The sequence below is a fragment of the Caloenas nicobarica genome, chromosome 5 (assembly GCF_036013445.1).
Source record: "Caloenas nicobarica isolate bCalNic1 chromosome 5, bCalNic1.hap1, whole genome shotgun sequence".
Taxonomy (NCBI): domain Eukaryota; kingdom Metazoa; phylum Chordata; class Aves; order Columbiformes; family Columbidae; genus Caloenas; species Caloenas nicobarica.
In genome coordinates this window covers 9003750-9019890 of record NC_088249.1, presented here as the reverse complement: position 1 = coordinate 9019890, position 16141 = coordinate 9003750, and the positions used below count along the sequence as shown (strand labels likewise).

Genomic DNA, 16141 nt, shown 5'->3' with positions numbered 1-16141 from the left:
GTGTCCCCATGGCGGGAAGCACAGATGCACTGCCAGGATGTGCCCCGGGGAGCAGCACCCAGCACCGACGCTGAGCACGTACCTGGGGAGAGCAGACCATGGGTGCTGCAAGCATGATCAGACACAGAGGCTGGGGACATTGCTTCTCTGTGACCTGGGCAGCAAATCCAAAGCTCCCCACACTCTTCTGCCAGGATTGGGCAAGATGTATTCAGCCTTTTAACTGTAACATCTTGTCTGTTTTTGTCAGGGGACTTTCCTTTCCTCAGCCAGCATGGTCTAAATGGCCTCTATGAGACAGCCAGATAAATGTGTTCCATTTTAATCCCTTATGTATCGCACTCTGCCAAGATTATTTACCTGCTAATAAGCTCCTGTGCTTAGAGATAAAAGTCGAAACTACCAGCCCCTTAAGGATGTATCTGAGTGGCTTTGCAACACCGTGCTTTATGGAAAATATGGAAAGATTGTGCATTCATAATTTATCACTCATATCTGTGTTTGTAAACAGATTTATCACACCATCTGCAGAATTGTACTGCAGTCTCCTCCATATTTATTCCCTTTCCATTTATACAGTACAGCTCTGATTTATTTTATTCCCTTTGTACAATTAGATACATTAGCCATCTTCTCTTCTTTCTTACAGAAAGAGTGCACTCTCTGTGACAAAGAATATTTAGTCAATCCAATTTGCTCAGCTTAGTGCATAAAAACACAAGCTGGTACTGTTTGGAGAGGTACCTGCCTGGGTTTGTTTCTCATCTCTTCACATCTGTGCAGAGCAGGTGGGGAGGAAAGGAGAATTCAGAGCAAATCCACCAGTAAACAGGATGCCCTGTCGGTATTTCCTGTCTCCTGTTGCACTGGTTGAGCTTAATTTTCAGAAATCAGCTAAGTATGAAGTCAATAACGCTGTCATAATCTCTCCGACTTTCTGTAGCTGATATCATATATCATACAGTATTTGTACAACTGGGAGCAAAAAGCCAGCCCACTTTGTTATCTGGTTTGATAAGAAGCATTGAAGTCATATGCAAATAAAAAAAGTGATTTGCTGAGTATAAAAAGAAGTCACACCGAGAGAGAGGGAGGTTGTGGTCGGCATCTGCTTCTGCAGCCCCTCAGCTGAGCAGCACGAGCCCTGGCACGGCTCCGGGCAGCGCAGAGCCTGGCTGTGAGCTGGGGTGACCATCCTCCTCTAATGGCCCCTCCTGCGGGTTTCTCACCCGGCGGAACCACCAGGCTCTTCTGTGCACACACAGGGCCCAAAACCAGATTCTCTGCTTGGTGCATACTTTCCCTTTGGGAAGGGGAAAGAGTCTAGGCTACAGCAGAGCCAAGAGGAGGGATGAGTCCCAGCCAGGTTGGATGGTCCTCAGCACTGCCCCACGCTGAAGGTCTGTCCTTGACTTCAGGCACTGGAAGAGGACAGCATGGGGCAGGATTTGACCGTAGCTCCTTAAGAGTGCCTCTCCAGCCCCATGACTGTAAATTCGGTGAGGTGAGAGGTTTGGGACGCTGCCCTATCACCAGGTCTATGACCCCAGGACAGGACACTTTCACTTCTCTCTCTCCAGGGAGGGAGGATTTTTCTTCTCCTTTGCATTGAGCCTAACCCAAATTCCTGGGCTTGGGTGCAGCGGAGTGACTAGGGGTGACTAACTCCAACAAGAATTTTACCAGGAGGGAGTAGCAGTTCTTGGCTGCAGACAGTGATGACAAATCTTAGAAACTCAAAGCTGTACTTTGGCAAGAGAGTTTGTTGTTTGGGTTTAGGGTTTTTTTGTATCGTCCTTTTTATTACTTTTCATCTGTACAGTGTGTTCTCAGACACAGATTCGCACTTTCATGTTTTTTTATAGCGACCATCATTTTTTCAGATAACAGGACAGTGAACAACTGGGTACTTGGCCAGCTTTTTCCCCACTGAAGCAAAGGGAAACTCTGCAAGAGGGATTCTCCAGAGCTCTCTAAAAGGATTTTCTGTGGCCATATCCACTGCCCCTCTGACCCTTACTCAGCACAGCCTTTGATGCTGTGAGCTGGGACATGAGTGGCCTTGCCAGAGAGTCCCACCATCACCTTTTCCCAGCAGAATTGTTCCAGTTCTCTCAAATATCCCATCCCATCGCACTTTGCGTCTTTCCAAGAGGCATGTTTAGTCCTATAGTATCATGCCTACCACAAATTAATGAATCGACTTTTTGGCTGTATACTTGCCAAGGGTTGACTGCCAAAATGAGACTTTCGAGTAAACCAGAAACTATGCAGGTCTGCTCTGGTAAAGCAGCCAGGACTTTTCTCAACAGTGCAGTCCCCAGGAAAAGTCACAAGGCAGGCTTTAAAATAACAAGATTACCTCCAACCATTGTAAATGGTCTGTCCTTTATTTTGGCTTTCTGGAATTAAAAATTTCAGAGATTTCTCAGTTTAGATTTTTCAAGCCTTTTCCTTGTGTACTGCAGGGCTAGAAACCTTTGTGTTGGAGCTGGTAAGCGAAAGTGAGACTCTCTTATAGTTTCTCCAGTCCCCCAAGTGCTTGGTTTTGTGGGCCAAATAGCCCCCAGGTTATTTTGAGCCTCGTGTGGGCTCACTAGCCCAGGGAAGCAGAGGTCTCGGTGGCATGGCAGGGAAGGGAGGTAATGTTAGTGGCTGGCTTTGGGTCCAGCAGTTTTATCCCCCTTTTGTGGGACAAACTGTCCTCTCTGAGAGCAATTGAGCTATGAAATGATTGCAATCAGCTTTGAAAAGGACTTGCATTGGATAACTTAATCACTGTGGGTCTGAAAAATAGTAATCCTGCCTAAAAACATAGATTTTGGCACCACGTGTTCATTAGACTTGGCTTTTCTGTTTCTCCATGCTGAATCAGCTCCTGGCCCCCCTTGCTGCTAACAGCATGGCTGAGACGAGCTGTGTTCTCCAGGGAGAATGGCCTTGAAGAGATGCTCCCCATCTCCAAAAAGACGCACCGCTGTCTCTACAGCCTCCTGCTGCCGTCCCTCCGCTTGCAACCTGTCAGGCTCTCATGTTGTCACGCACAAGCACTGCATTTTGCAAACGTATTTGCTGTTACAGCAGACAGGAAGAGATTAAGTGACTGCTATAAAACTAACCTTCACATCAGTCAGAAGAAACAAAGGCAAAAAATAACAGGGTAATTGGATGCTCTTATGAGCAGGATATGCTCAGAATGACTTCTCTGACCCACTACAAATGCTTAGAAACTGCACAGCCTCTCCAGTGCAGTGAGATTTTAAAGTGGTTTAATGGGCATAAAGAGGTCAGAGCCGATAATGCCACTTCCAACCTTATCCTTTTGCTGCATGAAAATAGGTAGTGGCTATTGACTGGTCTAAATTGGCTATTTTTAAAGCTGTATTTTCTGGCTTAGATGTGGTAAGAGTCTCACTACAGAGTTTTCAGGGCCTGAATGTGAAGCATGTGGTTAAGGAGGGAATGTATTGAGTTACTTCAGCAGGGGACCGGTTCCAGTGTGTGCCGTACGTGCTGGAGAGCTGAGGACCTCCTGCAGTTGAACTTCACATCCTGATCGCTGGGAGAAAAAACAGGACTGCTGGAGAGTTGTTAATCAGTCCGGACAAACTTCTCACTTTTTCTTTTCTTTTCCTTTTAGGACAAACCATTCACAATGTCAGTCAAAAAGGAAGGTGCCCACAAGAAGTGGGCTGCCCTAAAGGAAAAACTCGGACCCCAGGAGACCGACCAGTCGGAGGCCAACCTAGAAAATGCAGAACCAGAGCTGTGCATCCGTCTCCTGCAAATGCCATCGGTAGTGAATTACTCCGGGCTGAAGAAGCGGCTGGAGAACAGCGATGATACCTGGATGGTCCAGTTCCTGGAGCTATGTGGTCTGGACCTCCTCCTGGAGGCCCTGGACAGGCTGTCTGGGCGAGGAGTAGCCAGGATTTCTGATGCCTTGCTTCAGCTCACCTGCATTAACTGTGTGCGAGCAGTCATGAACTCACACAAAGGCATTGAATACATTGTGAGCAACGAGGGCTATGTCAGGAAACTCTTCCAAGGTGAGAAGACATCTTCCCTTCACCCATCACATGCAATGTGGTCGGGGACTTTCCCATTGTTTGTCATCCTACACCAGGCTTCTTGCAAGTTATTGATCACAATTGATTCATGAAAGAGATCATTTTATTCTTTAAAATTATATTGCTTAGAAATGGCTTTGCCTTTGCCACTTGATGCTATTTAGATGTGCTAATTTCCACACAAATGTTTTCATAGTTCACCGAGAGGCCAGGGATAAACCCAGCCTTAGCCATATGTGGGCATTAGAAGCCCTTGACCCTCCAGTTGTCAGCAGACATTTGCTATTTAGTCTTTCTGAGCTTCAAGAGCAGTGGGAGAGGAATTTAAAGGGCTTGGAGACTTGTAGCCTATAAAGAGGAGGGAAGGTGACATGGTTTAGACTCAAGAGCCCGTTCTCTGCACTGCTCAGTCTGTTCCTTCTAGAAGATGGTGGGTAATAACAGTCACATTCTCCTGCCATTCACTTGGCTCGTTGTTAGGTATGACACTTGTCAGGGCATCTCCTAGGACTTATTGTACATCACTTAATGATGGTGGTGCTGGTAGGATAACTCCTGTGCTGCTCCACAGAGCTGAGATCACAGCTGTGCTCAGAAACCCATGTTAATTGCTCTTTAAAAGGCATTTGGTCTGAAAGCTAGCTTGCTCCCCTCTTCAGTTTTGAAGTCCTCTTCCTTCCTCTCCACCCTGTATTTTCTTAACCAGGGTGAAATACAGAGCTGGCATTTTTGTGCTGTGAAAAACATTAGGGCACCTGGGGCTCTTAAGTGGTCAAGCTTCTTTATGCACTAATAAAGGAGAACTAAGATGGTCTAATCCACTCCCTCCCAGCTCCCAGGGCTCACACAGAAAGAGTAGAAGAAAAAAGGGAATAAATGAGGACTGGTTAGAACAATGGGAGTACTTAATATGCACATCGGATGTTTCTGCACTAAAAATAAGACTCATTAATTGAGCAAAATGGTTCATCTGCTGTTCTAGAAAATACCCATATGTGCAAATGGGAAATAAAATGTGTGACTGTGCTGTTCTTGCAGCATGCCACTGCTACATGGAAGAGATTAACAACTCCAAACAGCATCAAAATGCCAATAGGTACCTGTAGCATTTACTGTTGCCACAAGAAGTTACTATCACGTAATGCTATCAGGATGGGATATCTATATATTGGGATATTTTGCTTTCCACCTTCCATGTAGTGGCTCCACTCCTTCAGTCTTTTTTTACCACTGGTCATAAGCTTTGTAGCAGAAGACACGGAAATTTAGAACATTAATGTAATAATGAAATCTTGTTTTGTTTTGTTTTGTCCTCCAGCACTTGACACAACTAATGTCATGGTCAAAAAGCAAGTATTTGAGCTCCTGGCTGCACTGTGCATTTACTCATCAGATGGCCACGCTTTGGCTTTAGATGCCCTGGACCATTACAAGGCAAGTGTTGAGCTGCAGCAGGAGGTACAGCTCTGCTCTGCTCTGCTCTATGCAGGCAGATCCATGTGCCACAGAAAAGGGCTGGGAATGATGGTCATTTTGCATCATTTTGGTAAGAGAGGCAGGGATTTATAAGGTGAAAACTGCAGGAAATTTGGCCTGGTCAGCGTAAGTCCACGATACTGCTCTGTGAGTTGTCTGGACAGATGACTGCCAACCACAAGGTCCTTTCTGGCAGGAAAAGCACTACCAGATTAGCAAAATAGATTATGCCACATCCATGGGTTTCACTGGCCACAAGCTCAGGTAGGTGCATCAATTATCAGAAAGCGTAAAGGGATGCAAAAGGAGTTTCACTGACTTTCTCTGCCAACCAGACACTGTTCTGTAATGGAGGAGTGCTGCTTTTACCTGTGTCATCCTGTCTCGTGCACAGTGGGGTAAACTGAGTGGTTTTAAGATGCTAATTCCATCTGAGAGACTGCACCAAAGTGGTAGACATTGCTGAACTGTCTGAACAGAAATATTGCTTGTGTTGTTAACAGAGTGTGAAAAACCAGCAGTATCGATTCAGCGTCATAATGAACGAGCTCTCCAACACAGATAACGTGCCGTACATGGTGACGCTGCTGAGTGCTATCAATGCCATCATACTGGGGAAAGACGAGCTAAGAACAAGGACACAAATCAGAAACGAGTTCATAGGTAAGGATGGTTGTTGCACTTAACTTTCCCTGGAGAAAATCAGTTGCCAAGCAGTTTTATTTTCAGATGTGTCTGTAAGGTGACTAAAGAGAGCTGGGGTGCAAAACTGCAATTATTAAAGGCAGACTCAGGTTTTTTTTTTCTTTTGGTCTCTATTCTCTTTGACAACCTTTCTGTAACTAGAGTTATTTCACTTTACTGCCTCCCCATAGCTTTGATCCTTTCTGGAATGTCAGCAGCTTTGTATCCCTTGAGCTTGTTCAATACATTTATATAACCAACCATCCTATGTAGCCACATTTCCTTATGTGGCAACTCCTTATAAGAGCAGATGAGGTTTTTTTGCCCTGCATCTACTCAGTTGAGCCACAGAAGCTGCCCTGTGATTCAGAAATACTTTCCAATACTTGAATACCGGGATCCTAGGTACTGTTGTTAGAAATCACCTGATGTATTGTGCATGCCTGAGCTGGCAAGCCAGCGCTCCATTTCTTCTGTGGAAAGCAAGGGGCATCTGACCTCACTGTTCATCTGACTGATTTTGGTTTTAGATGTCTAATTTGGACTGAGGTGAATCATGCTCCAAAAGTGCCTGTGTCCCTCAGTAACTCCAGGGGGATGCTCACTGGCTCATGCAGCTGCAGACATGTGTACTATGGGTCTCTTACCAGATGATGCTACCCACTTTGACAGATCCATCTGAAGATACTTTCACTTTCTATATCTGGAAGAAAAAGGATTTATGTGATTAACATATAAATTATAGAATCATACAATCGTTTAGCTTGGAAAAGACCTTTAAGATTGAGTGCAGCCATTAACCTAGAACTGTCAAGTCCACCACTAAACCATGTCCCTAAGCACCACATCTACACATCTTTTAAACACCTCCAGGGATAGTGACTCAACCACTTCCCTGGGCAGCCTGTTCCAATGCTTGACAAACCTTTCTGTAAGTATTTTTTTCCTAATATCCAATCTAAACCTCCCCTGGTGCGACCTGAGGCCATTTTCTCTTGCCCTATCACTTGCTACTTGGGAGCAGAGACCAACACCCTCCATGCTACAACCTCCTTTCAGGCAGTTGTAGACAGCGATAAGGTCTCCCTTCAGTCTTCTTTTCTCCAGGCTAAACAGCTCCAGTTCCCTCAGCCGCTCCTTATCAGACTTGTTCTCCAGACCCTTCACCACCTTCATTGCCCTTCTGTGCACTCTCTCCAGCACCTCAATGTCTTTTTTGTAGTGAGGGGCCCAAAACTGAACACAGGATTCAAGGTGGGGCCTCACCAGCGCCAAGTACAGTGGCACAATCACTTCTCTAGTCCTGCTGGCCACACTATTCCTGACACAAGCCAGGATGCTGTTGGCCTTTTTGGCCACCTGGGCACACTGCTGGCTCATGTTCAGCTGGCTGTCAATCAACAACCCCAGATCCCTTTCTGCCAGGGTTGCTGTAACCCAAGTACAGGCAGAACTTGGCCTTGTTAAACCTCATATGATTTGCCTCAGCCCAACAATCCAGCTGGTCCAGATCCCTCTGTATGGCCTTCCTACTCTCCAGCAGATCAACATTTCCACCCAATTGGGTGTCATCTGCAAACTTACTAAGGGTACACTCAATCCCCTCATCCAGATCATTGATAAAGAGATTAAACAGAACTGGCCCCAATATTGAGCCCTGGGGAGCACCACTTGTGACTAGCCGTCAACTGGATTTGGCTCCATTCACCACAGCTCTTTGGGCCCGGCCATCCAGCCGATTCTTTATCCATCGCAGAGTACACCCAGCCAGGCCATGAGCTGCCAGCTTCTCCAGGAGAATGCTATGGGAAATGGTATCAAAGCCTTTACTGAAGTCCAGGTTGACAACATTCACAGCCTTTCCCTCATCTACTAAGCAGGTCACCTTGTCATGGAAGGAGATCAGGTTAGTCAAGCAGGACCTGCCTTTCATAAACCCATGCTGACTGGGCTTGATCGCCTGATTGTCCTGTATGTGCCATGTGATGGCACTTGAGATCATCTGCTCCATGACGTTCCCCGGCACTGAGGTCAGACTGACAGGCCTGTAGTTCCTGGATCCTCCTTCCGAACCTTCTTGTAGATGGGCATCACATTTGCCAACCTCCAGTCTACTGGGACCTCCCCAGTTAGCCAGGACTGCTGATAAATGATGGAACGTAGCTTGGTGAGCAGCTCCAACAGCTCCCTCAGAACCCTTGGATGAATCCCATCCAGCCCCAGAGACTTGTGTCTGAGATCGTAATAGATCAGTGCCAAGTAGGTCGCAATGCTAATATTTTGTTGTTGTTCTTCTAGGGCTTCAGTTGTTGGATATTCTAGACAAGCTAAGGTAAGGATCACTGTTTAAATTTTCTTTATAAATGAAATTCACAGTAATGTAGCTATGGAAACTTAATACTTATCAGGTGTCAGTTGTGTGAATTGAAGTGTACGCAGGTGGGGCGGACCATGCTAGTGTGCACCCTTTTCACGGGAACTGGAGGCATCAGGCCAGCATTAAGATGCTCTCAGCAACCACAGTGTCACGGGGACAGCTGTTGGTGCAGATGGCACTGACAAAGACCCTGGGCACAGATGGAGCAAGGCTCAGCAGCGTCCTCACTGAGGCTGTGTTTTAGACTGAGTCTGAAGTGATGCTGTGGGATCACTGAGCAACTTGCTGTGTCCAAACCCTTTCGCTGCCTGTGTTGGTCCCAGAAGCATCCAGCTAAGACACTTACTAACGCGTGTCTGGACATACCTGTCTTTTCAGTTTCTTAATTTAAAAAATTATATTCTGTCAGAAACACCCATGATAAATTCTAGAATGCATTATATGTGAGTTGCAGTTTTCCGTGTAACTGGAATTGCTCCATTCAACTCCATAAAGTTAGGGAAGAGAAGATCTTTCAATACAGCCAACTAGCAAGGACAGAGTTCCTGCACTGAGTGATCTCGAGAAAAAGTTTGCTTTAGAGTGTTTGGGGTTTTTTAATCCAATTTTGAGTAACAGAAAAGGAAGTCTTTCAAACAGAAACATCACTGGAATGTTTTCAATTTCTCTTCTTTAAAAACAAAAAATAAATAAAAAAAGAAAGAAGGTGGCTCAGTTTCAAAAAGGTGGTAATGCCACTCTGTTGTTACAGCTCCAAAGAGAAGTTGATGCAGAGTATATACTGGGCCAGGTTGTGCCTTGAAAAGTCCCATTCATTTGTATGTGTTGACTGTAAAGAGGTATATTCAGTTCAAGAAAGCATGCACTGATGGTATTTGATCCTTTATAAATAAGGTAGAGTTGGGATACTTTTAACACTGACTGGCTGAGTCTGAGAGGCAAAGAGATAAAAGCCATTTAAAAAAACAATCATATGAAAATCATTGAAGAGCTCTCCAGTGAAAATGAATGCTGTAATATTGCAGAGACATAGAGGAGGAGGATCTGCTTATCCAGTGTGACACATTTGAGGAGTTCAAGATAGAAGATGATGAGGAATTATTAAAGATATGTGATGGGATAAACATGAACGATCACCATGAAGTCTTTTCATCTCTCTTCAATAAAGTAAGCAGGCCCTCACGTGGGGCACAAAGTCATGCAATGCCAAAGTTAACACACTGTGCTTGGAACCAGCCTTGCGATGATGGAAAGCTGCCCTGTCTTCCAGGTGAGCCGGTCTCCGGTCTCCATCCAGCTGCTGTCCATCCTCCAGAGCCTGCTGCACTTGGAACCATCTCATCACTCCAGCCTTCTGCTGTGGGAGTCCTTGGACGCAGTAGTGAACAGAGCCCTTTTGCTTGCAAATGACAGTAAGAATGACATTTTCATCCAGCCTTGCACTCCTCTTGTTTTCCCTTGTCCCACCCAGTGCCCGCAAAAGTCCTTCCCAAATGCACAAGAAATAATATGTGGGACTTTCTAAGAGCTGAACAGAATCTGGGACAAAGCTACACCTGCTGCACAGGGTCAAGTCTTGATGCAAAACCTCAGCCATGCAGATGCCAGTGGGAGCTGGTCATGTTTAGAAGTGAGCTCAGGATTCACCATCTTACTTTGAGGGTTAAGCTTTGGGTAGTGGGAATCTGTCCTCATTGGCATCCTGACACTGGTGCTGGCTAGTCTTAGGGGCAGGCATGCTCAAAACAGTGTTGATGGTCCAAGACCATGGGAAGGATATTGCCTGGAAGCTAAAAGTGCAATTGTGTAAAGTGACACCAGGGAGTGGGCACTGTGGCTCCAGATCTGCTCCTTGGTGGGTGTCAAATAGCACGAATCAACCTTTGGGCCCCATCCCCTTCTCTGACGCCCGCTTGTTTCTCTAGTCCAAGCGAACACAGTTGAAGAAGTCATCGAGAGGCTGCTGTCTATCAAGAAACATCCAAATAAGCAAAAGCGAGCTGAAAACCAGCTGTCCGGGAGTGCAAATGGAAGCATCCAGGCTGAGCTGGAGCCATGTCCACGTGCAGCTCGGACCCCAGCAGGATCATCAAATCCCACCAAGACACCAGCACCTTCCTCAGAGCCACCTGCCAACGAAAAGATCTCATCCTTCCAGCTCACAGGCTGCTCTGTTTTGCCAGAGACATCTAACCCACCACCCAATGCTGCTCCTGCCCAGGCACCTCCACCCCCACCACCTCCACCCCCTCCCTCTGGCACAGCAGCTGTGACCCCCACATCTCCCATGATGAATGCACCTCCAGCCCCTCCACTCCCTGGCATCCCTCTACCCCCACTCCCATTGCCCAGCATGGGAGGCATCCCTCCTCCTCCACCCCCATTGCCTGGCATGTTGGGTGTCCCTCCCCCTCCACCCCCATTGCTTGGCATGGTGGGTATCCCTCCCCCTCCACCCCCATTGCCTGGCATGGGGGGCATCCCTCCCCCTCCACCCCCATTGCCTGGCATGGGGGGCTTCCCTCCCCCTCCACCCCCACTGCCTGGCATGGGGGGCATCCCTCCTCCTCCACCCCCATTGCCTGGCATGGGGGGCATCCCTCCCCCTCCACCCCCATTGCCTGGCATGGGGGGCATCCTTCCTCCTCCACCCCCATTGCCTGGCATGGGGGGCATCCCTCCTCCTCCACCCCTCCTGCCTGGCACGGCAGGAGATCATATAGAAGCTGTAGTGGCCTCCCAGGTCAGCTGCCCTCTTGGCTTCGGCAGACCTCCCCGTAAGACAGTGAAGACACCAACGTTGAGAATGAAGAAGCTGAACTGGCAGAAGCTGCCCTCCAACGTGGTGAGAGGTGGGTGCTTCTGGCATAAAGTCACTGCTGCTTTAGGGGTGATCCAGGGCAAAAAGCACTCTCTCTGAATTTGTCAAGTGTAGTTGACTCCATTCAGATACAGAACTTCCCTGATTTCCATTACATCTGACCTGCAGACTTTAAATGAGTAATAGTAGCATAAAACTATTAATATAATAACCATTCCAACTCAGTAGTTTGGAATAGCTTGTCTATAACTAAAATTATTTGAAATTAAAGTAAGGGAGAGATGGGAATATTACCCTAATCCACCTGACATGCCTTAGGCTTGAGTTCTCAACAGGCTCTGATATGGGTTCCTCAGACTTTCATTCCCTAGTTCATATATACTTGTATCTGGCTATATTGAAGTCATGAGTAAGAGTGCAGGTAGGGATCACATCACAGTCCAAGGACATTGAAAGAGTCGGGGAACCATGAGAATCATTGGCTTGTCTCTTGATTTTTGGATCACATTTCCCTCTCGTAGTGAATCCAAAGAGCAGCATGAAATGTGAGGAGAAGCCAGGACAGGCAATGTCAGCTTTGTCCCAGACAAGCAAGGCATCTACAGCATGGAAGCTGGCATAGGCGAAGTCTAAATAAGGCTTGTTTTCAGTCACAGGAACAGTTAATTGTTGGGATTATTTCAGCAGAGACTTTTACAGGCATGTTTGAGTGATTTTTTGTTTGTTTTTTTTAAAAAGGTGTTTAAAAAAGTGCAGTGGGAATTAATTCAGGGAGTCTTATAGCCAGCATTATACAAGGATGCTTGGTTATAAAATGAAAAATAGAGGAAGGCCAATGTCAGAAAGTGTCCAGGTTGTGGCCAATCCCTCAGCTAGGATGCAAAGAAGTAAAAATCACCTCAGCCATGGGACTAGAAAAGAAAAGGCCGAGGTCCGTTTTGCCTGCTTCAGGGGAGAATGCAGTTGTATAGGGAGGGATGGGGCTAGATGGCCTCTGTGTGCCTAGTGCCGCATCCACTTTCCAGCACATCTTGGGGTAAAGCACCAGGTTTAATTACCCTTCAGGCCCTTTGGATCCTGCCTATGGGACTTTTTCCTTTTAAATAATTAGCATTTGTCCAGGACTTATGTGTCTGTTCTTATTATATCAATTTGAGAAGTGTCCCTTCTAGCAACTCACGTTGCCCCAAAAGCCAGGAGCTTTCAGCCGTCCCTGTAGCCAGCCTGAACACTTTGTCTTTTTTTCAGAAAGTCACTCAATGTGGGCTTCAGTGAGCAGCAGCAGCGAGGAAACTATAGAGCCCAATTACACGAGCATCGAGCAGCTGTTTTGCTTTCCACAACCAACCCCCAAGGAGAAAACGGCCGCACCAGTGAAGGCAGAACCCAAGGAGGTGAGGAGGTCCCTCTCGTTCTTTTGAATAAAGATCGCTGCAGACAGCTCATCTAATATGAGATATCTTCTTTTTCTTTAATGAAGATCACATTTTTGGACTCCAAGAAAAGTCTCAATTTGAACATATTTTTGAAGCAATTTAAATGGTAAGATTTGGCAAATTTTTGTGACAGTTGACAAAACTTTGAGCAGGTTTTGTATAGTATCTGGAAGGTCCTCATGAAATCTATTCTAGCCAATCTGCTTTGGTGGTCTGTGTTACTGAAACACCTGAATATTCCCAGTTTGTCCTATACTGTCTTTAAAATACTGGGTTTAGTGTTTTACCTACAACATCCCTATAAGTTGGAAAAAGCATTACATCTCCGTGTTACACATGAAGTTGTGGCACAAACTCTTAAGGTGACTTAGGCTGTGAGATACCTCTGGAGGTTGAACCCCTCCTTAAAACAGGGCCAGTGGAGGAGTTAAGAATTAAATAATCAAATGCACAGAGACAGTCATCTAAGTTGCAGGATTGATCTCTGGCCTTGAGTGATTTGACCAGGGCCAGAAATAAAATTTGGGCCATAGCAAGGATCCCAGTCCCAATTCTGGGTTAGTCATGGGGACACCTCTTTCCTTTTGGATTATGGTGGCTCTCACTGGGGAAAGCATGGAGCGATTGCACAGATACGTCTTGGTAGCGTATGATTGTGAAAGAGGCGTCTTTGGGTGATGGTTGATTGTGCTCCTCCTCCCTGCAGCTCCAATGAAGAGGTGGTTGCCATGGTGCAGAATGGAGACCGGACCAAATTTGATGTTGAGGTTCTGAAGCAATTGCTGAAGCTGCTGCCTGAAAAGCACGAGGTCAGGAGGAAAAACGGTATCCTTGGTTCACAGAGCAGAACATGCAGTGCAGTCCTGCAGTCTTGATTCTTTATTTGTCATTAGATAGAAAACCTGAAGGCCTTCAAAGAAGAGAAATCCAAGCTAGCAAATGCAGACCAGTTTTATCTTCTCCTCCTTCAGATTCCCAGGTAGGTGTGTTGGTCATGAAGTTCAGCCCAATCTTTTTCTTGGTTTACCTCTGAGAAGTTTAAGTTCATTTTAGCGATGTCATGGGGTTGCCAGACTTCATGGTGATGTGGGAAGAGGGCCGCTGTGCTGGCCAAGATCACAATGCCTTTAAGCTTTGAATCAATCTCCATCCTTAGCTACCAGCTGCGCATTGAATGTATGCTGATCTGCGAAGAGACCACCGTCGTGCTGGACATGATTCAGCCGAAAGCTGAAGCCATCCGGAGAGCCTGTGAAGGTAAATGACTTGACCTGATTTCTGGATGTTACTTATGACAGGAAGCTGGAAATCCGCAGAAAACTCCCTTGGACTTCTGCAATGAGTCTACCCAGCCCCCAGAATCCTCCCCGGCAGAATATTGGATGCAGCTCTAGGTATCTCCACTGATGGTCAAAGCCCTTCATGGGGCTGGAGATCATTTTTCTTCACCCTCAGGCCTCTTTTTCTGTGGCAGCTGTATTCCTCTGAAACACTTTCAATGGTGAAGCATTGGAAGCTTGTCAGCCCTTTCAAAGGAGCTGAATTTAGGCAGCAGAGCTGGCCCTGTTACAGCTAATTCATACAACATTATTTGCCACATGAAGACCTGCACACAGCAATTCGCTGCCAGAAAAGTGTACCCCAAACTTCCCCCAGAAAGTAGTTATGCTTTAGTTTTTCCCTGCCTACAAATGGAACCAGAAGAGAAAGTTTTTTATTATGGGCTATAAATGGCTGATGCTCCGATTTTATGAGTACGTGGAGAGATTATGCAATAGGTTTCAGCTTCCTGTGGCAGAAACCTCAGGTCCCACTTTGCTGAGATCAGGATGCTCTTCTTGGCATTGTCAAGTGGCACCTGCCCTAAAGAGGTGGTTCCCCCACCTCCTGCCAGGGTTTCTCCAGATGGAATTACAGCTGCCTGCTGCAATTAATTGAAACTTCCCCCAATAAGTGTCCTCCCAGCAGCCTGCTTGTCCTTTTGGAGCTATTCCTGCCTCAAAGCTGAGTGCTTCAGAAAGCACATCGCTGCAGCACCGTGTCATGAGAGCAAGGACAGGGACTGTGCCCTTCATGCCCTGATAATCACCTCCACCATGCGAGACCAGGAACAGGGCAAGCATGTCTGGTTTTAGCAGCTGGCAGGTAATCACAGGGCTGTCAGAACTGGCTTCACTACACAGCTGAACAGTCTCCGCAAGATTAAAATTACAGCCCCGTTGCCCTCCCCCACACCAAGGTAAATCAGTACTTCTAAGGAAAGCGGTGAGTTGGTGGCTTTTAGCAAGTCCAACTCCACGTTATTTTCCATTAGGAATGAGTCTAGATGTAAAGAAAGAACGAAGCGTAAGTCAACAAAAACTTTTACAACTCGTGGAACTGAGTGTATGTAGAATCAATTTCTCTGCAGGTTGAGCCATTGGGTCCAAAGCTGAAAAATCAGGTTTGGCTTGTTGGAATTCAGAATCCCAATTTCAGTGCAGTTTAGGAAATGTTCTGGTGTAACAGAGGCTTTTTTTTAAAAGTCCTTTATGTTTTTCAGATCTTCTGAACAGTCATCGCCTGCCACTTTTTTGTCAACTGATTCTCAAAGTTGGAAACTTTCTGAACTATGTAAGGACTTCTTTTGTCATGTTCTCCTGTCATTACAGTATGTGGATTATCTCCTTTAGGGTTTTAATTTGGGTGGACATGGGAGTTACATCTGCTTTCTTTCTGTCTTGTAGGGAAGTCACACGGGTGATGCCGATGGGTTTAAAATCAGCACTTTACTCAAACTAACAGAAACCAAAGCAAACCAAACCCGCATTACGCTGCTCCATCACATTCTGGAGGTATCATTGCCAAGCCCTGGGTAATAGGGAATGGGGAGGATTTTATCACGGATTAACTGTTTCTCCTACTCTCAGTTAATGCCACATGAGTATTCATGTCCTCCCTGGCCAGCTGCAGAGTGTCACAAGTTGGGAGCCTCTGATTCACTTGGGCTGAGGGAGGCTGCTTGTGGGCACTACTCAGGGAGCTCTTTATTTGAAGTCTTGTTCTGTTTTCCTCCAGCATCTTTTCCCACAGTGGCTGGAATGTCCTTTTTCATATTTGTGCAACCTGCACATCATCAGCTGCAAACCACAGAGCACATGGCTACCAAAGCCGTCCTGGCTGATCTGTACCCATTCAGCCCTTCTGCCTTTCCATGGCCTCTCCCTTTTCCACTAGACTATGCTTGAGCTTTTCATGATCTTCTCCAAGTCCCCATGGCTTTCTTCTTCCCTGTAAT

At 46.3% G+C, this 16141-nt stretch overlaps 1 protein-coding gene across 8 annotated transcripts in view; it reads left to right on the top strand.

Moving 5' to 3' along the window:
• Nucleotides 1-16141, top strand: part of INF2 (inverted formin 2) — a 43353-nt gene that overhangs the window by 15005 nt on the left and 12207 nt on the right. For 5 of the 8 annotated variants that reach the window (XR_010606274.1, XM_065635735.1, XM_065635734.1 and 2 more), the window contains exons 2-15: nt 3641-4049; nt 5389-5504; nt 6050-6209; nt 8529-8562; nt 9633-9774; nt 9878-10019; nt 10533-11459; nt 12677-12822; nt 12909-12970; nt 13571-13673; nt 13758-13843; nt 14021-14121; nt 15407-15477; nt 15591-15698. Coding sequence is in view for 7 of the 8 variants with exons in the window: in XM_065635735.1 (XP_065491807.1) it covers nt 3656-4049; nt 5389-5504; nt 6050-6209; nt 8529-8562; nt 9633-9774; nt 9878-10019; nt 10533-11459; nt 12677-12822; nt 12909-12970; nt 13571-13673; nt 13758-13843; nt 14021-14121; nt 15407-15477; nt 15591-15698 (2592 nt within the window). In the remaining variant the exon portion in view is untranslated. Of the gene's footprint in view, nt 1-3640; nt 4050-5388; nt 5505-6049; nt 6210-8528; nt 8567-9632; nt 9775-9877; nt 10020-10532; nt 11460-12676; nt 12823-12908; nt 12971-13570; nt 13674-13757; nt 13844-14020; nt 14122-15406; nt 15478-15590; nt 15699-16141 lie in introns of those variants that run through there. The other 3 variants (XM_065635736.1, XM_065635737.1, XM_065635738.1) reach the window with 3 other exon arrangements.